We start from the raw sequence: 16,269 nt of genomic DNA, 5'->3' as shown, positions 1-16,269 counted from the left end.
AATCGCTTTTCTTCTCCAATTTCAAGATAAACAAATCCCAATCCCCAACCACAGCAATGTCCTCTAAGCACGTCGTGTTTGACATTGTTGGAACCCTGGTGGCGTACGATCATGTCTTCGATGCCCTCGACGCCCGTCTTGGGGACCGATTGCGCGCAGAGGGCATCAAGCCCCGCCTCCTAGGATTTACATGGATGGAAGCTGCCGAGCGCGAGTACACCAATCTCAGTCTCGCGCAAAGCTATGTCCCATTCGGCGAGGTCTTCCGTGCCCTTTTCTATCGTATGCTCTGGATGGCTGGCATCGCCGAGCCGCGGGAGTGGGCCTCGCCTGAAGACCTCGAATACATTATGAAGGAGTACCAGCTCCTTGAATTCCGTGCTGGTGCTGCAGAGTGTGTTCAGAAGCTTCGTGATGCTGGTTTCACGGTTTGGGCGTTCACGGCAGCGGATATCAATCGCGTTGGTGGCTATTTCAAGAATGCCGGCGTGGAGCTTCCTGCGGAGAATCTTCTTTCTTGTGATGATGCGGGTGTTGGAAAGCCCGATCTGGAGGCTTATCGCCCATTGTTGGAGAAGCTTAAGTCGAAGAATGATGGGAGGACGCCGTGGTTTGCAGCGGCGCATATGTGGGATGTTTCTGCGGCTAGAAAGGCTGGGTATGTATCGTGTCCAGAAGAGCTCAACTCGCATAACCGATTACTGACACATCAGCGGTTTAGATTCAAGGGCGCATATTGCTCCGTGTGGGAGAAGGAGTCACTTTCAGAGTTGTTTGGAGAAATGGATGTGATGGATGATACGTTGCCAGGGATGGCTGACAAGATCATTGCGCATCAAGCCTCGTCTTAAGTTCTTTTGTATAGCTTTCCATGAGTAGGAGAGGTGGGCGCTTGCAGTTAGCTTCGCCCATTCAAGAGCTTTGTTATTTAGCAAAGCTTTGGGATCCCAAGGATAGTTATATACACATAACTTTCCCGTAAACAATATCCAAAGATACTGTTTCGGCTTTATTATTTCTAATGTTCCTTTTTTCGCTCAAATCCCCGTTATCCTTCTCTAGGCCAAGCAGAGTGGACTTTCAATGTATCAAAATTAGAATTCCTTATATCTTTTGTTACCTCTCTTTATATCTCTTTCCACACCATGTTTTACGCCTCTTTTTGCACCTCTCTTTCAAGTACAAGGAAGTAGTACTTAATATGTGGTCTAGTTCTGGTCTTAACAATGAATGTTAATTTACCAATTCCCATGGCCACAGAAAGGTGAAGGAGGCCACGCAGGGCACGGTCAGCAAATCTCTTGTATTCGCTAGGTTTCATATTAATATTTGGAAGTGTCAGTACAACTCATTTTGTTAATCATATCTGCCAGATATCCAAAATATCCAAGATACCCCGCAGTGTGTAGTGTTGAATTCAAAGCTCATGATTGCCCAGGTGCCTTCGTATCAGCGGAGTCAGACCGGAACCATCGCCGGTGGAAAAGCCGCCGGGAGAGGCACACACGCCCTCTGCTAGTCAAAGAACATTAAATAGCATTTCCACATATGTAATTTACCTTTCTACCAAGCCCGCGAATAGCTTTGACATCGAAAAATGCAATCGAAACACCTCCCTGTCCCAAATGGAATGACATCATTCTGGCGAACAGAGCCGCACGCTCTGGATAGCCATCGGTCTACTGAGTTGCTTCCCAACGAATGCGATATTGTCATCATAGGCGCTGGATATGCAGGCGCTTCGCTTGCACACCATATTCTTAGTCAAATCAGTCCAGGATCTCAGCCTCCTTCAATCGTGATTTTGGAGGCGAGGCAGGCTTGTTCTGGTGCTACTGGTCGAAATGGTGAGATCAAAATATCTAGATTCAACCTTAACGCTGCTAAGAAAGATCTCTTGTCCATATAGGGGGCCATATGAAGCCCGATATATATAATGGCATCGCTGGCTTGGCAAATGAGCATGGTGTTGAGGCCGCGGCAGAAGTTGCGGCTTTTGAAGCCAAACATGTCTCGTATCTGAAAGACTTTGTCGCCAAAGAGAATATTGACTGCGATTATTCTGTCACTGAAGCAATTGATGTCCAATTATCTCAGGATCATTCTGCGAGGCTCAAGGATGGATACGAAAACTTGATTGAGAATGGATGTGAGCCCACAAACAAAGCAACATATATTGGCAAGGAAGAAGCTGAACAAGTGATTACATCTCAAATATTTTCTGATATTCATAACTAATCTTTGGCCAGTTCTCCGGAGTCAAAGGTGCTCAGGGCTGTTTCACATATGAAGCGGGCCACATTTGGCCGTACAAATTCGTGCTCCATCTTTTGAAGAAGGCTGTTGCACGAGGTGTGAATCTGCAAACGCATACCCCAGTATCTGAGATCACGAAGTGCACTGATTCGGCATCGACTCATTCTTGGACCGTGAACACCGCTCGAGGCTTAACCTCAGCTAAAAAGGTGGTTCTGGCAACAAACGCATACACCTCCTCTCTGGCTCCGCAATACAAGGAGAAAATAATTCCTGTCCGTGGAACATGTTGCCGCATCATCTCTCCGCCTGGTACTTTGGCGCCGAAGTTGACTAAAACATATACACTTCGCTGGAACAACTGGCATTATGATTACCTCATTCCGCGCGCTGATGGTAGTATTGTTGTCGGAGGAGCCCGACCTGCTTTCATCGATAATCTGGACAGCTGGTACAATATCAGTGATGACAGTCGGGTACTCGAGCCTGCTGTTAGATACTGGGATAACTACATGCAGAGAAACTTTGTTGGTTGGGAAACCAGTCATGCCTACACCGATAGGGTGTGGACGGGAAGTATGTTCTCCCTTCCTTCTCTCTGACCTTTCGCAATGATACATACTGATATTGGTATATTAAATAGTCATGGGCTACTCGTCAGATGGACTCCCACATGTGGGTCATGTCCCAGGACAAAAAGATCAATACATCCTTGCGGGGTTCACTGGGCATGGGATGCCGCAGATCTTCCTCGCTGCGGAGGGTTTGGCAACAATGATACTCAATGATGTTGACTACGGACATACTCGATTACCGCGCCTGTTCGAGTCTACTTCAACCCGACTGGAGAGCTCCCAGAACAAGATATTTGCCGGTACTCCAGGAGATGAGAAGCCGCAAGCAAGGTTGTGAGAAATGATTTTTAAAATATTTACTAAACCTATGTTTGATGCAATGCGACGTGTTTAACGTGTTTAGAGACCTTTTAGACACGGCGTATTTTGAAGGTTGTGTTAATTATACATCAATCATGCTGCCAAGGATATTATTTCAACATTTCTAATATCTTTTTTACGCATTGTGAAGTTCAACTATGAAGACCCAAAGGACATTGACAATGGCTCCACAAAAGGGTTGCAGGGGGAAAGAAAAGGCTTGCCGAAAGCCGCGGAAAAGCCGAAACAAAAAGCTTAAGGTGTCCGGTTCTTTAGGAACGTCGGACCGGAACTCAATTTGCACAATTCGCTTGTGCGTTTTTCTTTTTTGATTTTGTGGGTCTTTTACATCTGATGACACCGGAAAGGACGTAGGCCGAGGATAAACCACTTCTTGACAATGGTTTCTACAATTATTGTACAACGCAGAGCAAACTACGGAATAAAACCACCCAAGAATTAGACGGCTAGAAAGGGGGTTTCTAATCAGCTTGTGGGGCTGCCAATCCAGACTTCGTCTGTCTTTATGGGTCAAATTCTGTCTGTGGAGCCATTGCCCGTTAATGGGCTGAAAATTCGAGAGTCCTATGAAGGCTGCTTATCGTTTCTGTTTGCATCTTTCCTCTTAGAACGCCGTTGAAGGACTGCTGTGACCTGGCAGAATGGAATCCTACTTCCAATACAAGCGGATTCAGCACGCTGTCAGGGAACAATTATCCAGCGAGAAATATGTCGACAGTGCTACAAATGTGCCTGGTTCTAACGACAGGTACGTTAGTTATGATTTTTTTATATGCATGTCGATTGCGATTAGTCTGGATAATTGTGCTTACTTCAAGTTTAGCTCGCAGTTGAGCAATCCTCAACTCCCATCGTTAAACAAAGAGTCGTCAGCAGCTGCAACGCAAGAAATCACCACTGATTCAGTGATCATTGTGGGCTGGGATGGAAAAGATGATCCCCTGAATCCTGCAAACTACAGCGTCTCGCGCAAACTATTTATGACTCTTTTGGTGTCCGGAATTGCGTTTGCAGTTACAGCGGCTTCAGCAATCGACGCCTGTGGTGTCAAGCAGTACAGTGACTACTTCAATGTTTCAGAAGTTGTCGGATCCCTCGCGACAGGTAAGTGACAGCCGAAGTGATTACTGTAACCATAAAACTGTCTAATATGTATGACTAGGCCTCTTCCTTGTCGGCTTTGGAGTCGGCTCGCTACTTTCAGGCCCGTTCTCAGAGACCTTTGGGAGAAACGCAGTATACTTGATCACGATGCTCGTTTTCTTGATTTTCATCATGGCGTCTGCTCTCGCCCCGAACCTCCACAGCCACCTTATCTTCCGCTTTTTCGCCGGCTTCTTCGGTTCCACGCCTCTCAGCTGCGCTGGTGGGACGGTTGCCGATTTGTGGAATCCAGTACAAAAGGCATACGCATTCCCCGTCTATGCCATTCCAGCATTCATTGGTCCTATGGTTGGACAGATTATCGGCAGCTACGTGCCCACCACCTTAGGATGGCGTTGGCTCGAATGGCTCATGCTGATCATGGGAGGCGCGATTCTCATCCTGGTTGTTCTCATGCAACCGGAGACGTATGGAAATCTTCTACTACATTGGAAAGCTTCGGTTCTGAGGAAAGAAACTGGTGATCTAAGATACAAAGCACCTATGGAATTGAGGAGTGAGACCCTTGGCCGCCGCCTCTTAACGGCCATTTATAGACCCTTCTTGTGGAGTTATACTGAGTTGATTATCATCTTGATGTCTGTCTACCTCACTGTGGTGTACATTGTTCTTTTCACTTTCTTGGAAGGATACACCTACGTCTTTGGCGAGACCTACGGGTTATCGTTAGGGCTGACTAACGTCGCCTGGGCGGGCATGCTTGTGGGTATTGTTTTGACTGGCTGCACTGTTCCGCTGGTGTACTCCTGGACCGCGAAGGAGTATCAAAAGACAGGGCGTATTCTTCCCGAGACGCGTCTTTGGTATGCAATGCTCGGTGGTGCACCTGCAGTGCCTATCAGTTTATTTTGGATGGGCTGGACCAGCTACGTGAGTTCTATTCAAATCTGTTTTGCTATCACTAATCCGTTATATACAGTCTTCAATTTCGATATGGTCTCCTCTTATTGCCTCTGTTTTGTTTGGCTATGGAATCATGTCGATTTTCATTGTGGCGTATATGTACATCATCGATGCCTATGATGTGTACTCTGCTTCCGCTTTGGGTTTCCTTGTGTTCACCAGATATGTTGTGGCTGGCGGTGTGACGGTTGCAGGAGGTCCAATCTATGAATCAATTGGCGCCCACTATACATTGACCATACTGGGATCTATCAGTGCGGTGATGGCGGTCATCCCGTACTTGCTCTATATTTATGGTCCTCAGATTCGGAAGCACAGCAAGCATGCGGTAAATTTGGACTGATTGTGAAATTCAAGAATGAATTTCAACTTAAAAGGAGGTCATACAAATATTTGAATGGAAACAGAATATTCTACACAAAGTACATACCTACATATGCAAGGCTGTGGCCGTGTGATTGGTCCATTTCAGATAGACGTTGAAGGGAACGAGTATGATTGGTTGTAAAATGCATGGAGTAGACCAAATCAGGTTAGTGCAGCATGTGAGGTGTGAAAGTAAACTGTTGGCTTTCGCTAAGATTTCATAGCGATTCAAGCGTATCTAATTTCAATTTTAATCTAAAGACTTCCAAGTCAATCACATCCTTGTTACCTCTGATCTGGGTGAAACGGCCCGACAAAGCTTGCAATAAGTGCCGAGGATAACGTAATCGGGTGTGATTTCTAAGGTTCGGCTGGGGTCCATCATAACCACGCGCCAGCTCCATGATATCCCCTGTTCAGCCTCATTTTCCTACGGCTTACCGTTATGGAACCATATGGGAAGCCTCCCTCGATCCCAAGAATGCGTGTGATTAAAGTGAGACCGCCTTGCGGGAACTCTCGACGATCCGAACTTTGCAATCGCCAATGAAGATTGCGTGCTTCTCGCAATTCGCTGCACAATTGCGCGATGTCCCCTCACGTCTTGGCTATGGGCTTATATACCATGCATTTCCTCTTATTGCGCTGCGAGACTTAATACCTTGAATTTTCTCAGGTTCAGCCCCTATACGAGCCTTGCAGCTATGGAAGCGATTCGATCTGAGAAGGAATACTTGATGGAGGCCCTTGACCTCGAAAGCAATAGACTCGAATATGACCCTTGGCTTCTCGATGATCACCCTCTACGATCTTATCCGACAGAGTGCATTCCTGGGCTTGGGGCTTATCTAGACGAGTCCATTGGAAAGCGGAAGAAAAGTTTCCTCCGTGCTGGATGTCTACTGATAGGGTGCTTGTGAGTATTGGTCTCGTGAGCAGTCTGAAAATAACTGTGCTAATTCTTCTTTACAGAGCTGTGTTCCAATTAATTCGTTTCCTACCCGTCAATACAAAATCACTCCCGCACGAGCTCTCGTCTCCACAAATCCATATACGGCCACAGACTGGTGCTTGCACTTTCCCCACACTCGACACGCGACCGCATGCGCTTGAGTCCTCTCTCGCTGGGGGATGCGATGGTCTACGAACGGCCGTTTGGATGCATGACAATGAGCTACAAATCGGCAACGCGGTCGCCGGGCCTGACTCTGGGGTTCTCCTTGGCCGATTCGGCTTCGACCCGCTGCTGGTGAAACTGGACGATGTTGCCGAATCGCCCTCTAATGATAATGAGCCCACTTCCTCTCAACCTGATTCGTCTCGGACTTTCCTTTTGATGCTTGATGCTAAGACCTCGCTGCACGAACTATATCCACTGCTTGTCGAACAACTCGATACTCTTCGCCAGAGAGGCTATCTCTCTCATTGGGATGGGGGAAATGTTGTTCAACGTTCAGTCACCGTCGTTGTTACCGGGGAGAGTTCCCCCAACAGTGATTGTGTCAATCATTCTTACTCCGACATTTTTTGGTCAGCAGTGCCAGAAGGAAGAGTTACGACGAGTGACTTCACGAAGGACGGCCTCCAATATCTATCGCCGTTCTGTATAGTATGATTTGTTCTGTCTGATTTTATGATACCCCATTCTAGTTTTCTTTATGTCAATGATATCTATTCCCTAATATGACCTTGGTTTTATAATTTATATCATAGAATTGCAAATGAACGGCGTATTGGCACAGTTCTAGACTCTTATCAGACCAAAATGACATTACGTAGAATCAAACAAAGCTTGTCACCGCAACTCCGATCATTGTAATGTTGCAAGCAAGGGGGGTGGAGCACCCGGTGATCATGGAGTACTCCGTACAACGTGGACTGCATGATTGCATGGCAACCAATCAATTCTCCACCACGTCTTATTTGCAAGGCAGCGGAGCGTCATATCGCTCCAATTGCTCGAAGACAGATTTGTTTCAATTTTTGACGGTAAATTATGACTTTGACACTTCTTCAAAATGTTTACATAAGAAACATTGGCTGATAGTTAAGAAAAAGCAAACATAAAAAACGTATTGGGATTTGGTCTGAGAAGTGGCGCTAACTAAGGGGTTAGAGAGTGGATTCGAATGTGATAGTGCAAGTTTATCAGGGGCAAATTGGATATTTGGGTGAAAAGGGTTGGTAGAATATAAATTGTAGAGCGCACATATGTATAACTGCACATGTAAGTACAAATGCCTTAAATTATAAATTGCACAAAATAATGCATCGTGACTAAGACGGGAATCCCCCGGGACCTGTTCGCATATCAGCATGTGGAAGTTTCAATTGTCAATGATATGGATGGTACTGTCAGTTCAATTTCCATGGCATCCTCACCAGATGATTCTATAATGACAAGAATCCCGAGTCTTGGTATGGAGTACTTATAACCTGCTAGAGAATTTTGCATGATGGGGGAAACCCGCGATTGGTTGGATTCGAAAAAAAAAGAAGAACGCACCAAACTTGGAAAACCGCACGAATGACATGCAGGGCATATGTACAATATATCATCTACCCTCGACACAGAATGTGTTTTATACTACTTTTATAAAAGCACATAAAGTTATCAATTCCCACGATGGCAATTCGAACGGTTATCACGGCACACACCCACGTTGGAGCCAAAGCTGTACGGAACACAACGGGTCAATAACCAGGCAAGCTTTTGCGGAGCCATTGTGGACCTCGCCAGGCCAGGAACTGCCAAGTGATGTCAAGGCTTGCTAACTCCGAGATCGTTCGCTTCTGATATGTTGGTTGACTGCTCCACCCGCCCATATCGTGGCTGCCAAATGAAGAGTGCCATGAAGATCCTGTCGACATTGCGTAACTGGGTCAATTCTTGCTCAATTTCCCTTGGGACTAGGAGTTTACTTGGATCCATGCGATAAATTGCGTTGTGATCCACCTGGCTTCCTGTTTTTTTTCTTCTGTTCCTTCTCTTTTCTGTTCTGCCTTGTGAATTGCCCTCCATTTTGTGAGGTGGAAAACATTCTGTTCAAATCTGTTGAAATCTGTTGTTTGTGCATCATCGGGGTAGACATTATTAATTCGTAATCAAGATGGAAGACGGCGACCGTGGGGCTAGAGTGAGAGTGAGTTTGATGCAAGCATTGCGAAGGGAAGGCAATATCTAACAGCTCACTTTGTAGTCTGATTCTCAGCCCCAATCACCAGGTCGCAACCGCGCTGCCAGTGATGCAGACTATATCTCACCTTCGAGGGTCAGCGGCATTGACGAACGCCAGAATAGCACCCGGCGACGTAGCTCTGCTGCATCGAGACGCAGTGGTGCCAGCAGCATCCCCAGCTTGGTTCCTCGCACCACCCTTGCCCAACGCACTCGCGGCGCGTTCACTCTAGCTGGACCGGATGAAACGCCCCAGCTGCGCTTGGCTCAGGAGCCCTTCGTGCAACCCGGTTATGCAGACCTCAACCCTTCGTATGAGCAGCCTTCCAATGCCAGACCGGTCTGGTCGTTGGCTAAACCGCTGCCCCGTGTGGTGCGGCCTGGCATGGTCCCTACTAAGGAAGAGCTCTTGCAGAGTCTCGCGAACGCTCAGCGTCCGGCGGAAAACTCGCAGAAATTGGGTCTGGACGTCGATGCCAATGACCTTGAACAGGGTCGCATTGATAAGACAACTGATCCGCGTAAAATGGCCGCCCAGGTTGAAGATGCTCGTCTGCAGCGTGAGAATAACTTCATGAACAAAATTCTCGCGGGTGATGGCCAATCTGCGAGACAGACATCGCGTATGTCGCGCACCTCGTCCGTTCGGGGTAGACGGCCTTCTAACTGGGACAGACCTCAGGACCAATTGTCAATTGTGCAGGAGGGTGGTTCTCAAGACGGAGAAGAGCCAGGTGAACAACCACTCGGTGATGAGCACTTGGAACCTATCCCAGAGAACATCGATCTCGGTCAGAGACTCGATGATCTCTTGGATTCATCCGAGCTCGAGAAAGCTGGTTACCCCGAGGACTTGCACCCGCTTGTCCAGGAGCTGGTGGAGGACGAAGTTCACAACAACCACACCACCTGGTCTGTGATCCGTACTCACCACCGCGAGGCGCTTGCCGAAGCCCTCGGTGCCTTTGTCCAGCTCACCATGGGCTTCTGTGCTGATCTCTCTGTCACCATCAACAACCAGGGTAACCCCAACACGACTGAATGGGCCTGGGGCCTGGCTACTATGATGGCCATCTACATTTCTGGTGGTGTTTCCGGTGCTCATTTCAACCCTGTGGTCACCATTGTTCTCTGGTTCTTCCGTGGTTTCCCTAAGGCCAAGATGCCCGAGTACTTCGCCGCTCAGTTCCTCGCTGCCTTCTGCGCTGGTCTTGCCGCGTATGGTATCTACTACCAATCCATCACTGAATATCTCGTCTCAAACGCCGACACCGGCATCATCAACAGCTTTGTGACGAACTCGCGTGAGGCGTGGGTTGGTTCCGCGACAGCGTTCTTCAACGAGTTCATGGGAACGGCCTTTTTGATCGTCACCGTCCTTGCTCTCGGTGATGACCAGAACGCTCCCCCAGGCGCGGGTATGAACTCGCTCATCGTTGGATTGGTCGTTACCTGTCTGAGCATGTGCTTTTCATACCAAACCGGCGCGGCATTCAACCCGAGTCGTGACTTCGGTCCCCGTCTTGCGTTGCTCGCTGTCGGATACCCCAGTACCATGTTCACTAACCCGTACTGGTTCTATGGACCTTGGGTCGGTGCTCTGAGTGGTGGCTTCATGGGTGCTTTCTTATATGACTTCTTTATCTTCACTGGTGGTGAGTCGCCGGTCAACTACCCTTGGGAGCGAACCGAGCGCGCTATGAAGAAGAGTGGAATGAAGTGGAAGCGTCGGTTGCATCTCGGTAAGGATGTTTCACGGCCAAGTGTTGAATAATTTTCTGTTTTTTCTATGACGTACTGCGTCACTTTGTTTCCTTTGAAATTATATGCATTTGCATCTTGTTCTATCTTTGTATAGTGGACAGAGTCTTCTTTTTATGTATATGTTGGGTATACTACAAGTTCAATCTATTCTAAGAGAGTGTAAGAGTGAGCAACTTGCAACCTGCCACTAGGTTGCTATGCACCTAGGTATCAATTAGGTATGATAATAGATGTACAGGATAACCCTCGTCGGTACATGGCCTGCATATGCAAGTTTTAAACAAGGCCTAATACTATGCATCCTTGTACACAAGGAACAGGTAGTACAAGACGTCAAAAGTCCAGATGATGTGGGAAGAACTGGGCATTGGGTTGGGCATGAATCCCGAGGTGGAAAGTGGAAAATAATTTTTACCCTGCTCATAATATTATAATATAAACATTGCAGTATCTGTATACATCCCCCGCATGCAAGAAAGAGTCTTGGCCCTGAGGCCCCATCGCGCTAAAGCAGACACCGTCATCACTCACCGTTTTTTTCTCCGTCCCCCAAAACAACTGCCCAACATCGATTTGTTCCTTTCCCATTTCTGGGATCTATGTACGTTGTATCCATTGATACCTCTACAACCGCCCTTCTGCACGTTCCCATTGTCCCGTGAGCGCTATCTGTGACGGGGTCGCGCGATCAACCGCTGATTCTGCACCTCAGCTCTAGCCCTTTTTCTTCTTTTCTTTTTGTTGTGCATAAGTTCCACCGCCATTCTATTCTCTCTCTTTTCTCTTCTTTTATAATATCCTGTGCTGGATCTTTACTCTTCTCTAATTCCTGCCCAAACCCCCTTAATTAGTTGGGATGGATTATCGACGACTACAAAGTTTGTATCCGCCGCGACCTTCGCCTTTAGGGACGTCGCAAGAACCTCGCGTCGATCCTCCACGGCAATTTTCTACGCCTTACTCCCCCCATGAGTCTCTTCAACCCGAAACCGATAAGCCGAGACCGTACCCTTCTTCTGCAAACTCCACTCCCTCCCCGTCGCAAATTTACCAATCGACCGCTTCACGCACATCGCTTGCTTCGCTTCGGGGTGAAGCTCCCAGCGCATACTTTGCTTCCCGACAAGGTCAGACACAACGACATCGTCGACACGGGAGTCTTGAGACAAGGAACAATGCACAGACACATCGCAGGAATAATTCGCAGCCTCAAGATGTTCGATATCGTGAAGGTATGTTGTTTTTTTGTTTTTATTTTTATTTTCATTTTTATTATTGCGGTTGTTGTTGTTGTTGTTCTTTTGAATCTCTTTGTTCTCGCGTGGGTCTCTTTTGGTTCCGATGCCCATGATTGAAGAGGAATTCCTAAGGATCGGAGTTGTGCCGTGGTTAGCCGTCTCCGCTTTTTGGTTTCTATTTCGATGATAATGTGCATCGGAATCAAAGAAATATCCTACAACCCCTCTATTCAGATGAATGTACCCAGACAACATATCCCACATACCCCCGAAACCCTTTTCTTCCCTAAAACACACTGTCTGCCCCCCCTGATGTGATTTTCCCCGGTGGCGCAGATCGACTGGACGACAGCTCGGGAGCGCTAGTTCAGGTCAGGTTTAGCGTGACTAGAGGAGCCCCTGCCCCTTTTGGACTAGCGCATGAGCTTCCGGAGTCACGGGTTCTCTTGAATCGGGCCCTTGCTTTGCCATCTTCCATTTGCTTACTCGTCACAGTAGGACTTTTGAGTGCTTCAGTTATGAGCAATACACAAGATACCGCGCGTCGTACTTCACAGGGCAGCAGCGGAAGTCCTGGTTTTCCTGGTGAGCACCCGACCTGGGCCCGAGAGCCCCGTGCAACCGTCCGTGTCGCGATACATTTCGACACTCAACCGAGAGATGCGCGATCAGGGATTTTCTCATGTGAATATTTGCTAATATTAACTCGTTGAACAGGACAGCACGACCAATCCACCGCGTATGGAAATCGTCAAATGCCACCTCCTTCCCCTCCCCACTCCTATCCCTCTCGAGCCCCGTCTGCCCAATCTGCCCACACGCCTGGAGGGCCCCTAATGTCGCGCGATGGCTCTAACAGCCAGGCGCACCGGCCGGGAAGTAGCATGTCAATTTCTGCGATGCTAGGCTCAGACCCGGATCGACCTGCGCGAGAACCCGCGCGTGAATCAGGGCCGTTCTTCTCGCGACCATCGCCATCATCAATATTCAATAATGCACCACCGTCATCTGGCCCGGCCGCCATGTCCCCGCCAACTGCTCCGGCAAAACCATCCCCGTTCGAAAGCTCCTTCTTTCGTCGCTCAAATACGCCCGAAAAGCCGTTCTCCAGGACGCAAGGCTCCCAAGGTTCCCGCGCGTACCGATCTGGATCGGGCGGCGGTTCGAGTCTGTTGGGAGCCGAACAATCGGTGTTTGCGGGAATAACACGGTCATCGTTATCGCAGTATCCTGAAAAACCACACTCCACACATCCTTCGCCTCGAATGTCCACAGCAGAGACGCCGTACACCGAGCCTCGTCGCATGAGTCTGAACGGACCCATCGCTAGACCCAGTAGCCAACCGCCCCATGCGGAGGCACCTACACGGCCGCCGGGCTACAGCCCGATCTCTCAGCCAGGTGGTGCTGCAGATCGTGCATTCGAGTCCGGGCGGCCTGCGTCTGGGTCGTACGCAGCTCATGATCCACAACATGGTCGGTTTGGAAACATGTTTGGCGACCGTCGCTCGGAGGAGACTGCACAGCGGGATCGAGAACGTGCTTCAACACATGCGCCCGAGGCCAAGTTGTCCCAGCCTGGATTTCGATATGGCTCTCACTACGGCGAGCGCGACCCGCTCGAGCGTCACCAGAGCTCAACCTGGGACCACGCTCGCTCACACCCACCTTCGCCTGAGAATAAGCGCTTCCTGGCCCCGGAGCAAGCGTCAAATTTCGGATTTGGGGCCATCCAGAGCTACACCAAATCCTTGGGATCGCAACCTGGGGGAAACAGGCAACCCCAGGCTCCCTTGCAGTCTCCAAACCACCACCCCACGCCCCCGCCCCACGATCCATACAGACAACAAACGCAGCCTCCCCGTTTAGGGTCCACGCCAGCAATCGCTGTATCCACGGCCGCCGCATCTTCTAGTCTAGCCGCTCTAGCCGATGAGGGACGCCGCAAAGGAAGCGATGAGCTTCTGCACCATCGCAGCCTGCTGGCTGTTGGTGCAGATGGTAAACGCGGTGGCCGTGCGTCCCCTCTCCCCCAGGCCGTCCAGGGTGCCCAGGCTCCTTTCATCGGTGCTAGTGGTGAACCAGCCATCAAGAATGAGCTAGGCCGTGTCTTTTCGGGTATTGGAAGTGGCGTTGGCGGCGTGACTGCCGCCACTGGTGGCAGCGGACACTCGACGCCGCTGGGAGCTAGTCCGTTCAAACGCGATAGCCTGACAGGTCGCTCGATGAACGGAGATGGAATGGACGAGGCGGCAAAGCTGGCTCGACCATCCTCCGCAGCTGGCCGACGGTCGAGAAAATTGCGAGATGAAGAGCAGATGGAAATTGAGGCCAACGATCCGCGCGGAGTATTATCAGCACGTAATGCACGTCGCTCTCGCCATGCCCACCACCACCATCACCAGTATGTTCCTCCCGGCCTTGTACAGTTCAAGGAAGTGTGTTAACAATATTCTAGTCACCACCATCACCGCCACAAGGCAGATGAAGAGGCCGCCACTTTGACCTCCCTTCACCGTCCTACAAACTTCTTCCATCGAACTTCCCCAGCAGATGCCTCTACCGGACATCACCACCACCACCATCACCATCACCACCACGGCGCTAGACAGCCCACCATCCCGGCTGCTTCTCCTATCCGCGAGCCTCGCACTACCGTCAACATAGAGCCAATAGTGTCTAGTGTGGCCCATTTACCTCGCCGTCATCTCGGCTCAACGCTCTACACACCTCGTATTGGCGCACCAACAGCCAAGTCTTCATTGGATAGCTCTAAATTTGGATACACAACAACCCCCCAGCCTCTTCCCCGATTCGAACAGCGAGAGAACTGCACTTTCACTGTCCGCGTCCCTCGCTGGCGCATCAACCACTCTCACCGAGAGGAGATATGCGCGCGCCGAGCTCTCTGGGGTACGGGTGTCTATACCGATGACTCAGATCCCGTAGCAGCCGCCATCCACGCCGGGTTCATTCGCGGTGCCTGGGGCGACGATGTTGACGAGTCAATGCTCGATCTTGAGATCAAAGATACCTACCACCACGCGCCTCCTCCAACCGAGGCCGAAGGCAAGAAGCCGGACTCTGACAAGACCCCACGCTTACCCCCGATACCCCCAGCAGACAAGGACCTGCACATTACTCTACTCATCCTTCCCCGCGTGCATCAATACGACTCGACCTTACTCTTCGGCCTGAAGTCTCGTAAATGGGACGGTCGCCATGATGGTATGAGCTTCAAGGTTCATGCCGTGGACTGGGTCGATGAGGGTGTTGGTCGCGGGGAAGAACGCAGTGGCGAGGCTCGTCGTAAACGTCTTCGCACGCTTATGCAGACCGGTCGCATTTGCACGGGTCCTGCGATGGCAAAAACGGACGAGCTTCGCCGTAGTGGTGTGCAGGTTCCTCGCTCTATTGATGGGCAAGACCAACCGGCTGCCGTGGGGCCTGTTTCTTAGGAGAGTTTCGCGTGCGATCTATGTCCATGATGATACATGGATACTGCTATATGATTTGGAAATCTCTTTGTTACTGTTTAGGTATTTTCTTTACTTTTGCCCGTGGGCCGGTGTATTTTGGATATGGTCCATGGCGTTTCTTGTTCATGTGTTCGTTAATACTCGTCCGGATCAACGGGATCGGATGAAAGGGAGGCGTCGCTTTGATATATTTTCCATATACATAATCTCACCTAACTACCTTTCTTGTCCAAGTGCATTGGAGTATTCATGCACATGTTTAATTTATGTCTTTTGTTTGTTTTAGCCCACGTCTACGCTAGGGGCTCTCCCCGCATACCGCATAACGCCATTGATCGCCCGGACCGATGTAACTTATACTGCTTGTTTTTTTTCTGTACAACTGGGAATTTTTGATGCTTGAAGGTCACTTGAATCTGATAACTACCCCTATATCTGGTGATAATTTCATATGACTGAGACATCAAATGCATCGTACAAATGGACCGAGGCACACGTGTGGAGAATGTATTTGTATTTCGGTATTTAATACATTGCCATGATAGATCTCCACAGACATGAAGAGGTCACTTAGCTATAGAGATGAAAACAAAAGCCATTATCAGAAATATAACATCAAAGTACTTCATTTACACAACATACAGTCCTCTCCAGGTCATATTAGCATTCGTTTCCCGTGGCGAAGAACAACTCGGACGGGACCGATCATCTTCGACAAAACCCCCCGGTACCGCGTTTTACCGGTTCCCCAATTCTTCCCCGCGAGCCGAGGTTCGGTTTCCTTCTTAACAGTGAGTGTCCTTGAACTTCATTTGCACTTTGCAACATCTTCTATCTTACATCTGAATCTCTTTCTTCATACATAGGGATGTTCACTGCTTCTGCTAGAAGCCGTCTGTCCACCCTGTCAAGGCACCGGCTCCCTCCGACCAACTCTCTCCTCACCCGATCGGTAAGACGGACCT

At 49.3% G+C, this 16,269-nt stretch overlaps 6 protein-coding genes across 6 annotated transcripts; all 6 read left to right on the top strand.

Annotated features, from left to right (window-relative positions):
* Nucleotides 1-56: 56 nt before the first annotated feature.
* On the top strand, nt 57-851 carry N7529_000140 (uncharacterized protein; the record flags this gene model as incomplete). Its single annotated transcript, XM_057235671.1, has 2 exons — nt 57-658; nt 722-851. 2 exons carry the CDS (start codon nt 57-59, stop codon nt 849-851), a joined length of 732 nt encoding a protein of 243 aa, XP_057102474.1.
* A 746-nt stretch (nt 852-1,597) lies between these two features.
* Nucleotides 1,598-3,168, top strand: N7529_000139 (NAD(P)/FAD-dependent oxidoreductase; the record flags this gene model as incomplete). The annotated part of the gene is made up of 4 exons (XM_057235670.1): nt 1,598-1,847; nt 1,910-2,199; nt 2,250-2,832; nt 2,900-3,168. 4 exons carry the CDS (start codon nt 1,598-1,600, stop codon nt 3,166-3,168), a joined length of 1,392 nt encoding a protein of 463 aa, XP_057102473.1.
* A 685-nt stretch (nt 3,169-3,853) lies between these two features.
* N7529_000138 (MFS transporter) lies at nt 3,854-5,622 on the top strand (the record flags this gene model as incomplete). Its single annotated transcript, XM_057235669.1, has 4 exons — nt 3,854-3,960; nt 4,036-4,316; nt 4,375-5,246; nt 5,296-5,622. 4 exons carry the CDS (start codon nt 3,854-3,856, stop codon nt 5,620-5,622), a joined length of 1,587 nt encoding a protein of 528 aa, XP_057102472.1.
* A 727-nt stretch (nt 5,623-6,349) lies between these two features.
* N7529_000137 (uncharacterized protein) lies at nt 6,350-7,260 on the top strand (the record flags this gene model as incomplete). The annotated part of the gene is made up of 2 exons (XM_057235668.1): nt 6,350-6,561; nt 6,618-7,260. 2 exons carry the CDS (start codon nt 6,350-6,352, stop codon nt 7,258-7,260), a joined length of 855 nt encoding a protein of 284 aa, XP_057102471.1.
* A 1,495-nt stretch (nt 7,261-8,755) lies between these two features.
* N7529_000136 (MIP/aquaporin family protein) lies at nt 8,756-10,597 on the top strand (the record flags this gene model as incomplete). The annotated part of the gene is made up of 2 exons (XM_057235667.1): nt 8,756-8,788; nt 8,846-10,597. The coding sequence occupies 2 exons, from the start codon at nt 8,756-8,758 to the stop codon at nt 10,595-10,597; spliced, it is 1,785 nt and encodes a 594-aa protein (XP_057102470.1).
* An 846-nt stretch (nt 10,598-11,443) lies between these two features.
* On the top strand, nt 11,444-15,283 carry N7529_000135 (uncharacterized protein; the record flags this gene model as incomplete). Its single annotated transcript, XM_057235666.1, has 4 exons — nt 11,444-11,834; nt 12,162-12,410; nt 12,543-14,229; nt 14,284-15,283. 4 exons carry the CDS (start codon nt 11,444-11,446, stop codon nt 15,281-15,283), a joined length of 3,327 nt encoding a protein of 1,108 aa, XP_057102469.1.
* Between the last annotated feature and the right edge of the window lie 986 nt (nt 15,284-16,269).

Source organism: Penicillium soppii, assembly GCF_028829465.1.
Source record: "Penicillium soppii strain IBT 18220 chromosome Unknown utg000001l, whole genome shotgun sequence".
In the NCBI taxonomy this organism is placed as follows: Eukaryota; Fungi; Ascomycota; class Eurotiomycetes; order Eurotiales; family Aspergillaceae; genus Penicillium; species Penicillium soppii.
This window is presented reverse-complemented; position numbering and strand designations above follow the sequence as displayed.